The 12,980-nt window shown below is 39.5% G+C and overlaps 1 protein-coding gene across 1 annotated transcript; it reads right to left on the minus strand.

Moving 5' to 3' along the window:
• Positions 1-5,168: 5,168 nt before the first annotated feature.
• On the minus strand, positions 5,169-12,291 carry LOC138160482 (probable inactive serine protease 37). Its single transcript, XM_069087042.1, has 5 exons — positions 12,252-12,291; positions 11,553-11,694; positions 9,562-9,815; positions 8,974-9,110; positions 5,169-5,624 (listed from the first exon to the last, which is right to left on the minus strand). The coding sequence occupies exons 1-5, from the start codon at positions 12,289-12,291 to the stop codon at positions 5,484-5,486; spliced, it is 714 nt and encodes a 237-aa protein (XP_068943143.1). The 3' UTR covers positions 5,169-5,483.
• Between the last annotated feature and the right edge of the window lie 689 nt (positions 12,292-12,980).

Consider the following 12,980-nt stretch of genomic DNA (forward strand, 5'->3'; position numbering starts at 1 on the left):
GTTAATCTCCCAAAGGCACTGATTTCTGAGATGTTTGTGACTGGTTACATCTCCTTTCTTTTACTCAGAGAATTCTGTGGAAGACAGAGTGCCCTTGAATACCCCAACAAATGTGATCTGGGGAGGAAGACTTGGTCACAGCAAATTATTCTTGACTGCTTTTATAGCTGCCAGTGAGAAAGAAAAGGTTTCTAGATAAGAGATTTTCCACCCTCTAAGACTAATTTTGTCTGACTCAATAAAATACAGAAGGAAAAAAGTGAATAGAAACCACTGATGCTTCTCCCATGGTAATGCAAAGTACATTAATTTAATTAACTGCAGATCATGGCTGGGTTTTTAAGCTCATGGGGAGAAAGTATAAAATTTTCCCAAATTATTGCAAACAATATACTTTCCTTTTCTAGTTTAGACACAGATTTGATTTCCCTAGGTGAAGAGAAAGAGAGTATTGGGTCAATTATGAAAAAAAAAATTAATCGACACTCTTACCTCTTCTTTTAGGCATTTTGGGGGCATTTTCAGCTAAATGTCCCAGAGCATGATTTCACTGATCCATTTTCTTTGCCTTTGTGGTTGCAGTCCAGGTCTCACGATATCTATCAAACTCCCCTTTTCTGATTCCAGGTTATTTCTTGTCATCGCAGACACAGGCATAATGCTCAGGAGGTGAGGCAGGGCTCCATGGAGGGAGGAAACTGTTTCATTTGCCTCTTTTCGCTGCAGATAGCCAGAAAAGAAGGAAAGCTTACTTACTCAAACAGGTAACTCAGATTTAACCCTGGCTATGAAAAGGTCAATATTCTTTTGTTTTCTGTTTCCTTGATGGCTCCACAGCCAAAACGCTCAAAGATTTTCTCCTCAAAATTTCTCTTCTTCTAGGTCCACAGATGTTTGTACATCCCTACAGTGTGTGTGTGTCTCTGTGTGTGTGTGTGTGTGTGTGTGTGTGTGTGTGTGTGTGTGTGTTGGGGTGTTGGGAGTGGATAGGTTTACTGATGGCAAATAACCAGCTGACTAGGTCACTTTGGAGAGTGATGGAGGAAATTGTCCTTGCCACAATCCTATTGACGCCAGGGTCCTTGCCTCTTTCCATCCTTTCCTTTCTTCCCACTATGGAATCTAGATTCTAGGCCACCTTATTTTGCTATGTTTCTAAAGCAAAGATTCTTAATCTTTTTTTTCTGTATGTCATGTACCCTTTTGGCCTTCAGGTGAATCCTATGAACCCCTTCCTTCTCAGGATAATGTTTATTTAAAAATGTTTATAATTGAAAGACATACTAAATTTCATTTAGTAGCTAGTGAAAGTATATCTTTTTTTCTCCTTAGTTCATGAACTTGGAAAATGAAATGACCCCTGTATTCAGTGTTAAGAACCCATGTTCTAGAGCCTGACTTTAATGCAAAATACTATGGGTAAACTCAACATTTCTACCCTGAGGGACTAGGAACAATTTCACTTCTCTAGATGGAACATCGGAAAGTGTTTGCTCAATCTTATCCATGCTAAAATTACTTCATACCAGCACTTTTCTAGCTACAACTTTGGTGCAAGTTGTAGCTAACCAACGCTGACCCAAGACCATATTCCCTGTTTTTTGTCTTTCATTTTTCTAAAGACTTAAAAACATGATCAATATTTACTCAGTTTGTTTATGTCTTTATTTCTTCATCTAGCAATCTGTGGTGCACACTAGGATGTCTGTGGTCTAGTTCTTTCCTTGCATCTGCTTGAGTAAAGGATGCTTTGATTAAAAAAAGAAACACTTAGTATTTGATTAGTTGCAATTGCCGTTGCCACCTTTCCTGTTGCTGGCTTTTCCCCCGTTCTTGCTTCTAATTTTTCATCCCAGTCTTTGTCTTCAAGAAATATCCTATGGAAATCATCATGGTCTAATGGATAATACGCTGCATTTGGTGGTGGGGGGCGTCACTGATTCAGTGCAGCTTTTTAACAAAGAGAAGAAAGAAGAGAAGATGTAGAGAGGTCATTGACAGTTGTCTTCAAGTATCTGAAACACTGTTGAAGTAAAGATAGGTCAAGTTTGTTCTGCTTAACTCTAGAAAGCAGAAATAGGAGCAATGAGCAGAACCTTCCCAGAGGTAGATTTTAAATGGATAGGAGGAAAACTTTCTAATATTTATATCTGCCTCAAATTGGAATCCCCTACATCAGCAAGTAGTGGGTTCCCTGTCACTGGAAGTCTTTGAACAGAGATTAGACAATCAGTTGTCAGGGAACGGTGTAGATGGAGATGGGGTATTGTGGGATTCAAGTTTGGGTCTGAGTTACAGTATGAGCTTTTTTTTTTTTTAAAAGCAATTGGGGTTAAGTAACTTGCTCAAGGTTACACAGCCAGTTATTTTTGTGTGGGTGCTGAGTATCTGAGGCCGGAACCGATCCCAGGTCTCCTGATTCTGGGGCTGGCACTCTTACTCACTGTGCCACCTGGCTGCCCCTCAGTATGAGCTTTTGAAGTCTCCTACAGCAGTGGGACAGCTTTGTGAGAACAACTGGTCTGGATTAGAGGTATTGTCTATGAGCCAAAGTCTGTTGGATCAATGTTTGCAAAGCTGTTTTTCATTACAATGTTATCATTTATAAATTATTCTCCTAGTTCTAATCACTTTGCTGTGTGGCAGTACATAGAGATCTTTTTGGTTTCCTCTGAAACAGTCCATTTTGTCATTTCACATGTGTAACAACAATGCAATATTCACAATGCCTATGGGTGACTATAAATATGCTGGTATAGGTGTGAATCACAAAATGTAACAGGCTCTCCACATGGAGGACAGAGACAAAGCATTTATTCAAATACCAGAAAGCTAAGTCCCAAAACCAAAAAGTCAAAGTCATTATAGTAGTCACTAAGTTGGTACACATAGTTAATGTACTGAACACCCACATTCCCAAGCCTTTAAAATGAAACAGGCTCCCTCAGGCAAAAATCCGTCTCTCCTCAGTCAACAAATCTGCTTAGCCTCCATGCTGCTTGCTCCCAGCAGTTTCTGTTCCCGGTAGTTCTCAGCAGAAGCCATCAGCAGAAGTTCTGGCTGGCTCTCCGAAGAAGTTTGTGCTGCCACTGTTGCTTCCGGTTGCCACGCTGGCTCCAGCCCAACCCCTACTTGGCTCCAGCTCCTCTCTTCCCCACCCCCTCCTGCCACAACAGCAACTTCATTATGAACTTGAAACCGTGTCAAGCACCCACTAGCCTGCCAACACAAGGGGCATGGAAGATCTTCTAATCCCATTACCATTGTAACATGTCACAATAATTTTGTGTTCTATTTGCATATCATAATTTGTTTTGCCTTTCTCTAGTTGGTGGCCAGCCCCTTAGGTTCCAATTTAGCTACTATAAATATTTTTGTAAATATAGATCCTTTTAATCTTTCTTCGATCTCTTTGGGTATAGGTCTAGGAATAATATAGCTGGATCAAAGGGTATTGTAGCAGCAAGCACCCCAAGCATCCCCAGGGTGGCTGCCAATACAGGTTCTTGGATCTGCTTTGATAAAGGAAAGCAACTCAAAATGGGTTAACAAGCTTACTTTAATCAGTCAAACATATATTGTTTACCTCATTCAGGGGAAAAAGGTCAGCACCCCGAACTTCAGAGTATACAGACCGAATTATCAAGACAGAGAAACAGATCAAGTAGACAGTTTCCAAACTGTCCAACCATTATATCCATACCAAATCAAAATCTGGGTTTTTCAAAGCCAGGGGGCCCCCTGGACAACGGCTTCCCAGAGTTTCATCTGATCAAATCACAGAACACTTCTCAAATTGAGCCCCAAAACAAAGCTACACATCAGGGCTTATATAGCCTTCTCCTGGCTCAGAGAATGTAACAACCTTATTGACCCACTGGCTAATCAAAAAGTATCTACTGAAAAACAAGCCTCCCACCCCAGGCTCCAGGTGCACTTTAGCCTAGGGGCAGGGAAGATCTTTAAAATTTACATTCCCATTACAGGTATGCACAGTTTACTTTTGGGCATAGCTCAAAAACGCTTTCCAGAATAGCTGAACCAATTCACAGTCAGTCAACTAATAAGCTCATATTAAGTACTTACTATGTGCCAAGCATTGTGCAAAGCACTGGGGATTTTTGTTGTTGTTCAGCTATTTAAGTCATGTCTGACTCTTTGTAACTAGGTGGCACAATGCATAGAATGCTGGAGTCAGGAAGACTCATCTTCCTGAGTTCAAATCTGGCCTCAGACACTTACTAGGCTCTGTCACTCTGGACAAGCCCCTAAACTTGTTTGCCTCAGTTTCCTCATGTGTATAATGAACTGGAGAAGGAAATGGCAAACCATACCAGTATCTTTGCCAGGAGAATCCAAAATGAGGTCATGAAGAATTGAACGACAACACAATAACAATAAAAACCTTCTGACTGAAGATGAATTGACCCAGTCATTCTAGAAGTTAATTTTGAATTATGCCCCCAAAGTTACGAAGCTACGCATTACCCTTTGACCTGGCTATACCAGTTCTAGGCCTATGCTCCAAAGAGATCAAAGAAGTCAGAAAAGGACCTATGCATTACAACAATATGACAGTTCTTTTTTTGTAGCAGTATATAATTGGAAACTTAAGGGATGGCTATCAATTGTGGAATGGCTGAGTGAATTGTAGTGGAATATTATGTAATAGACCATTTCAGAGGAAACTGGGATGACCTCTATGAATTGATGCAGAGAGAAGTGATAACTCGCAAAATAATTTATGCATTGACAACAATTATAATGAAAAATGTTTATAGAGCAATAGAAGAGGTGCTGGTAAATGTTTAGCTGAATCCCTAGGAAAAAATACATGTACACACACTTTTCAACTTAATCTGCATTATTAAGACTTTCCATTCCTTTGGTTTTTTTTTTCCCCAGGGATGTTGTGAAGGCTTCAAATGAGATAATGGATACAAAGTGTTTTGCAAACCTTAAAGCATTATGCAAATGCCTCCAATCTGGTAATGACTTCATTCTCTGAGCCTTCAACTGCACTCCTGCTGAGTTCAAAGTCATGTTTATACAGTAATTACAGGAGTATGAGCTCTGGGAAAAAACTGTACTCACACAGACTTTTCAGTTTAATTTACATGAACACTGTCTAAGTCTAGAAATCAACAAAAGAATAAATCAAACCCTGATTTGTAGCTGATTGCTAATTTATTGGGTGTAAAAGCTCACACTGAAAATTTAATGATGACTGTGCACACCCCTCGGTTTTTCCTTCTCTTCTCTGGGTCTCTTCCCATCTGGCCACATTCTTTTGGAAATATCATGAAAATATTAGACCCAGTATACTATTAATCAATACATTTCTGCCAAGAGCACAGGAAGGATGACTGCTGAGTCTTTGGATCTGTTAGTAGTCCTTTTAATATAATCCTGTCTTTGCGGTGGCTTTTAAAAAAATTTCCCTGTGACATCGTCATATGTCAGAGGGGGCAGAGAGACAGAATTCATCTTGTAGATGTGATGTTCTGTATCCAAGGGACATAGTAGTAAATATTAGTGTAGATGCCAATATTCTCTCCTAGGAAATGTCCTACTTCTATCCCTTGAATCGTGTCTTGGCATATGACAGTAGCAACAGCAAGCTCCTAAAGGAAGAAAAAAATAAAGAGACTGACAGTCACTTCTCAAATGGAGAGTTATCCAGACCCTGAACTAGAGGAGAGACCAACTTCTCTCTACCATTCCCAACCTCCAATGGAAGTATAGAGTGGCATACCAGGACTAGACTGATAGAAATGGGAGCTACCACTAATTAACTTTGTGATTTAAGTTATGTTTTGCCATTCTAAGCCTTGTTTTCCTTGTTGGCCCAATGTGTGATGGTGTGAGATGGTCCCTTGAGGTTCCTTGTGCACTTTGAAATATTCTACAATTCTATGATACCGCCGAGCAAGAAGTCCAGGGATTGATACCACATTGCTCCTGGTGAGAAACCTGGTGATATGAGGGGGTCACAATCGGATGGGCATTAGTTATCCCTATTCATCCTCAACTGGGTTTGGTCTGGAGTGCAGCCAGAAGTACTGAGAACAATACATGAATCTCCCCTGCCTGCAACCCCCAATTCTACCTTTACCCAAGATATTGAGGATAGAAATATATACATACAATATGTATATTGTATAAATATTTGTGTCTATAATATCCATTTACATATAATGCAATATTATATGGTCACATATGTTTACATATAACATATGTTTATATAGGTATATACATATACTTACCTATACATTTGTGTTTACTTATACACTTACATATACATACACAAATATGTATACATATATAAGTGTATATACACAAATGTGTGCCTGGACCTGGGATTCTATAAGTGTATTGAATTCCTGGCATGGAAGTTTTTGTCCCACTGACAACATTGATGATTCTGTTTATAGTCTTAAAAGAGTTGTTAAGTGACTTGTCCTAGTCACAGATAGTTAATAAATTAATAAACAAAATTATTAAGCATCTGTGTACCCAGCAGCATGTGCCCTATAGGACCTAAGGATCCCAAGAAAAAGTAGACCCCATCAAACCTTTCTCTTACATTTCCTCACATAGCACTCAATCTCCTTTCTCCACACTCTCTCTCATTGGTTATCCCTCATGCCTGGAATGATGTGTCCAGCCTTTATCTCTTAGAAGCCTTAGGCTCACCTCAAGTGCCAAACTGGACATGAAGTCTTTCTTGACGTCCACAGCTATACTTCGTGCTTCCCCCCTCCCAATTATGTTTTGTTTCTATTTGTGTGTATGTATTAATGGATAGATAGATATATCTCCCCTTAATAAAAAGATTTGTTCTGTGAAGTTTGGATTCAGTCAAAGGGCCACACTTGAGGACCTAGTGGGCCACATGTGTGGCCTCAAGGCCCCAGGTTCCCCACTCCTAGATACAATGCCCCTAACTAGACTGTAAGCTCATCAAGGGCAGGGATCGTTTTCATTTTTCTCTTGGGATCCTTAGGTCTTATAGGGCACATGCCGAAAATTAATTGCAGGCATTGTGGAAGGAGTATGCTCAAGAAAATATATTATTATATTTTAGTGATTATATCTTGAGTCATGGTTACCTGTAGGGACTTTATTGTTCTTTGTACCTAAAATCTGGGGCAAGGTAAGACTGTGATGGAATCATTTACAGACATTCACAACCCAATATCGTGTAAAGGATCCATGATGCCAGTTTTGGGAAGATAGACAGCTAGGTGGTGTCACAGAAGGTAGAGTGCTTAGCTTGGAGCCAGGAAGACCCAAGTACAGAATTCAGCTTCAGTACTTACTAGCTCTATGACCTTGGGCAAGTCACTTAAACCACCAGCTGCCTTAGTCTGCTGCTTTGTAGAATGAGAGTGATAATAATAGTACCTCCCTTCCAGGGTTATTTTAAGGATAAAATGAGATAATATTAGTAAAGAGCATTGCAAACCTTAAAAAAGCACTATGTAAGTGCAGATATCGTTATTTTTGTTGTTGCTGCTGCTGCTGTTGTTGTTACAAGTCTAAGTGAAGTTGGAATTTGAGCACACAATTTAATTCAGATTTGGTTCCAAGATATTCAAATGAAGACAGCATCTTGGGCACACTGATTGCTTCAGTTGGAAGAGACCCAAGAAGCTACCTCTTCCTACCCATCCTAGACTAACAATTCCCTCCTACAACATGTCCAACAAGTGATTACCTTGGCTTTTTCTTGAAGATCTTTTATTTATAGCCTACTTCTGGGGACAGCCCATTCCAAAAGTGTGACAGCTGTTAAGATTTAGGAAATATTGTCCTCTCTCAAGCCCAGCTGCCACCCATTGTCACTAATTGTGCCTTTACTGGAGCACAACTATTATTCGTCCAGTCAACTGAGTCTTCCCTTCTCTAGGCTAAAACATCCTCAGTTCATTAGGCTCCTAGATTTAGGGTTAAAAGGGAATTTAGATCACTTGGTGTCCAACCCCTTCACTCTATAGATAGGGAAATTGAGGCTCAGATTGCTGGGAGGTCCCACAAGGTAATGTGTTGTGGGAAAACTATTTTTTTTAATGTGTTAGCATGGTGACTTCCCATTTTTTGCCAGATAGAAATTCATAGACTCAGAAGACAAAACTTATTGAAATACAATCAGTCAGACCTTATTAATTTAGACTAAATAAGAGAAAAGAGATAGTCTTAGCTCAGTGAAAAGTCTGAATGATATGGTAAATATTATTGCTTTATGCTACATATGCTGATATGAAAAGAAATGGCTAAAAAGTTTTTTTCTTTTACCAGAGATTCTTTCTATAAGGTGCATTTTAATGGATAAGGATATCTTGTAAGAAGCACATTAATTAATGATATACAAATGAGTGATGTTTGCTCTATGATACCATTGCTGCTCTCTTAAATAAGTTAAAAATTTCGTTAGCAATTGGTTTTCACACAGCATATTTGCTTAGCAAACCCTTTCTCTTCATAGAGGGCATGTAGTTTTACACTTCAGACTTCCAGGGTCACATTCTCACAAATTTGAAAGTTGTGGGAACTGGTTAATAAATCATCTAGGTAGCACAGTGATAAAAGTGCTGGCCTAGTTAGGAAGACCTGAGTTCAAAATCAGCCTCAGATACTTACTAACTATGATTCTGGGTAAGTTTCCTCAGTTAGAAAATTGTGATAATAATAGCAATAACTCCCAGGGTGGCTGAGATAATATTTGTGAAGTACATAGCACAGTGCCTGTATACATAGTAGGTACTTAAAAATACTTGTTTCCTTCCTTCCTTCCTTCCTTCCTTCCTTCCTTCCTTCCTTCCTTCCTTCCTTCCTTCCTTCCTTCCTTCCTTCCTTTCTTCCCTCCTACCTTCCTACCCTCCTTCCTTCCTTCCCTCTTTTCCTTCCCATCTGTAAATTTATGTGACAGAAACAGATAAAATTTAAGTTAAAAGGAAAAGAGAAAATCACCACAAAAAGTCTCTCCAAGCGCTTCAAAAACTTGACACATATCCCATGCTTGATGATCCTTCCTTGCCTGGTTTTTTTGCACTCCTTTTCAGAGATCAGAGGTGCTTTTATGTTCTGCCAAAGGTCTGGGTGGTTGCCTGAAGGGAAGAAGGAAAAAGAGATATCTTCAATTTTGTTGCTACTCTCTGGACCAACTTTCCTTCCCTTTAATTTGCCTTGATTCTTTTAAAATGTTCTCTTTCTGTATAGAAGATATAAATGTATACCATCTTATTACCATGATCAGAAAGTAGATCTATGTGGACAAGAAGGCAGCAGCTGCAGCCAAAGGCTCTGATGCCTTCCCTATGCTGAGGCTATCTGTAAGAGACCTTCTGGCTGAATAAGCACATGTATGCCCACACATATGTCCTGTTGTTCTGGTCAACCCCATTATGTTATAGTTGCAGTCCATAAGAATTCAGGATAGCAAGGGGGCCATGTGAATTCTCTTTATGGCAAAGCAGCATTGGTTTTAAGTGGGACTGGCCCTCTTGAAGTGTTTCATCTGTATTTCTCTGCATTGCGCTAAATTGCCCAGGCACTCACCGACATTGTCCATGCTCCAGTCCAAGCCAGAGATTGTGCATTCCGTGCCAGCAGGAAAGTTTTGAGTGGGTAGGGCTATGGGCTGGACCTTGTCGTTGAGAGTTACAGGCCGGGGTAGCTTGAGCAGCATGATGTCATGCTCTTGGTATGAGTCACTTTCATTCCAGTAGCGAATAACTTCCATAGGCTTAAAAATCTGCTCAGCTCTATCCTTCATCCCGATCTTGGAACTCCCCAGCACCAATATGAGGTTTCTGCAAGGAATTGGGAGAAGTTTTGGCAGGTGAGAGCGCTGGGAGGAAGATCATAAGGTCACATTCTATTCCCTCATCAACATATTTTTAAAATTCCATTAGTTTCATTTTTCTCAATCTGCCACATACAAACAGAACAATGTGTGTGAATATGTGTTTACACACATGTGCCCAAAGAGACTCCTCTGGGGTGTTGTGAGAGAGGAGTTAATAATTGGGCCAAGGTGTAATTCTACCCCGAGGGTAGAAATAAATTAATATCAAAATACCAGTTGCAGCTATAAAACTCTAGGGAAAAAAAAAAGTAGTTGGTAGTAGGTTGGTAACTGAGGAAGCATTATGTCTGGGCATGGAAGTGGAGGCCAAAGGAGTTTAGGGGTGATTATTAATAGCTAACATTTATATGGTGCTTTAAGGTTTTCAAAGCCCTTTAAAAATAGTTTCTGGGGCAGCTGGGTGGCGCAGTGAATAGAGCACTGGCTCTGGAGTCAGGAGGACCTGAGTTCAAATCCGGCCTCAGACACTTAATACAAAAACTAGCTGTGTGACCTTAGGCAAGTCACTTAACCCTAATAGCCCTCCAAAAAGCAAAAAATAGTTTCTTATTTGACCCTCACAGCAATTTTTGGTGGTAGATGCTATTATATTATCTCTGTTTTACAGACAGAAAAAACTGAGGGAAATGCAAAGTTAAATGACTTGCCCAGGATCAAACAGCTAGTAAGCTTCTGAGATCACACAGCTGGCAAGTATTGAGGTTGTATTTGAATGCAGGTCTTCCTGAAACAATATCTAATGTTTTATCTTATTATATCTAGCTGCCTTATTATTTTTAACATTTAAAACAGTGCTTTGCTTTACCAAATAAAATATTTTAAAATAATAAACAAATGGTAATCACTCTCAGAATTTTGTATTCTCTATAACTTTCAGTAAATTATAGGACTATAAAGATGCAGCCTGTTATAAAATAGCATTGACAAAAGCATGACCATTCCCCAATTTTTAAAAAAATATTTTATTTGTAAATTATGTGTGAAAACAATTTTCTCTTCTTTTTAAACTTTTGAGTTCCAAATTCTATTCCTCCCTCCCTTCCCTCCCCCTTCCCTGAGACAGTAAGCAATTTGATATAGGTTATACATGTTTAAACATGTAAAACATTTCCATATTATTGATTTTGTATATGTGAACAGAAAGAAAAGAAAGGAAAGGAAAGGAAGAAGGAGAAAGGAAGGAAGTGAAAAATAATGTGCTTCAGTCTGTATTCAAACAACACTAGCTCTTTCTCTGGAGGTGGATAGCATTTTTCATCATCAATCCTTTGGGATTGTGTTGGATCATTGTATAGCTGCTGAGAATCGCGAAGTCATTTATATTTCAGCATGCAATATTGCTGTTACTGTGTATAATGTTTCCCTGGTTCTGCTTATTTTACTTTGCTTCAGTTCATGTGAGTCTTCCCAGGTTTTTCTGAAATCACCCTACTTTTGTTATTTCTTATATAATATTCCATTACAATCATATATCACCACTTGTTCAACTATTCCCCAAATGATAGGCATTCCCTTGATTTCCAATTCTAAGTTACCACAAAAAGAGCTGTTATAAATTTTTTGTACACAATTTTTTTTGTCTCTTTGGGATACATACTTAGTAGTCATATTGCTGGATCAAAGGGTATGTACGGTTTTATTAGCTGCCTCATTACTGAGGATCAGAATATACATCACTTACAGTAAATAGCAGTGAGTAGCTGCCAAAACCCATTGTTGATGAATGAGGACTCCCACACAGGGGTTCATATGGGACCTGAAGTATACCAGGTAGGGGGCAGGATCTTCTTTCTGTTCAGCTTTGTCATTAGAGGAAAATGCACCTGGGGAAAGAAGAGATAAGGCTGCAGTTTATAGCAACAAAAATAAAATGTACCCTAGGAAAACTTTCTCTTGAATTGTGGAAATGTTTCCGATCACAAGAGGGCTTCAAATGGAGGTTAGATGACTTGTCCTAAAAGAAATTCCTGTTCAGATATGGACTAGACTAGATAGCCTCTGATGTTATGCAATTCTGTGCTTCCTCTTATGTTATCCCAGTGTGTGTCATTTGCTTTCAATCTAAGAAATAAGGAAAGAAATGGGGTAGAATGGAATGATTTCCCCTCTCCCTGCCTCCCCACCCCCACTCTATCCTTTCAGGCAATCTCCAGAATTCAGTAGAGTGGGTGAATAGAAGGGAGGAAGTAGTATTTGAACCCAGGTTGTCTGATCCCAAATCCAACATTCCTTGTACTGTGCCAAGTGGCACTATATTGTTAGACATCTCTTGTCCCAACCTCCCTACTGCCCCCCACTCCAGTCTCATGCCCCATTCAATTCCCAGCCTATTCCCATTTTTCTTGAATCATAAAGCTAGAATTACCGATGGATCACTCACCAGCAAAGAGAAGAAAGAGAAGGATAAACTTCATAGCCATGTCAGAATCCTGTCTTACTGCTGATGCCGGGGAGGGAGACAGGAAGGGAAGCAACTGAGCCTTTTTCCCTCACTGATACTGATGGAAGTAGTAGATTGACTGGAGAGAGAGTTCTGAATGAGAGAATGAAGCTTAGAGCCTGAATAAGGGGCTCCAGGACTCAGAACTTTTTCCTCCTCCAGAGAAGAGTCCCAGAGTCAGGAAATCTCCACCATTCCCAAGGTGACAGGGTCATGTTAGCCTCCTGCTTACTAATCCCCTCTGGTACCTGTAAGAGTTATTTATACCTTACCCTGGCCCTTCTCCTCTTTGTAACAGTGACCCCTTGTTATCATCATCACCACCATCATTTCCTCCACAATTGTGACCCTAGACAAAGAGATTAGGCTAAAATTAGCATGGCCCCTAAAAGAACTGTTAAGATATGTTGGAAATGGCCCACAGTGAAGTCATTCCAGCTCTCTTGTATATGAGTCAGATTTTTTCTAGAACTAGGGACCTCTTCTCTTTGGGTGGCAGTATGGAAGATGACATTTCTAGGTACCAGTAAACTACTTGTATTATAACGAGCAGATTTTGATTCCAGTAATAAATCATTAGAACTGTATTGTGATAATGAGTGCATACCAGTTTTGAATTATAAATAACAAAAGATTAATTTGTATTTCATAATAGTTTACATGCTCCTG

Source organism: Petaurus breviceps, unplaced genomic scaffold (genome assembly GCF_028583685.1).
Source record: "Petaurus breviceps papuanus isolate PSGF00001 unplaced genomic scaffold, PetGlider_PUasm1.0 181, whole genome shotgun sequence".
Classification (NCBI taxonomy): domain Eukaryota; kingdom Metazoa; phylum Chordata; class Mammalia; order Diprotodontia; family Petauridae; genus Petaurus; species Petaurus breviceps.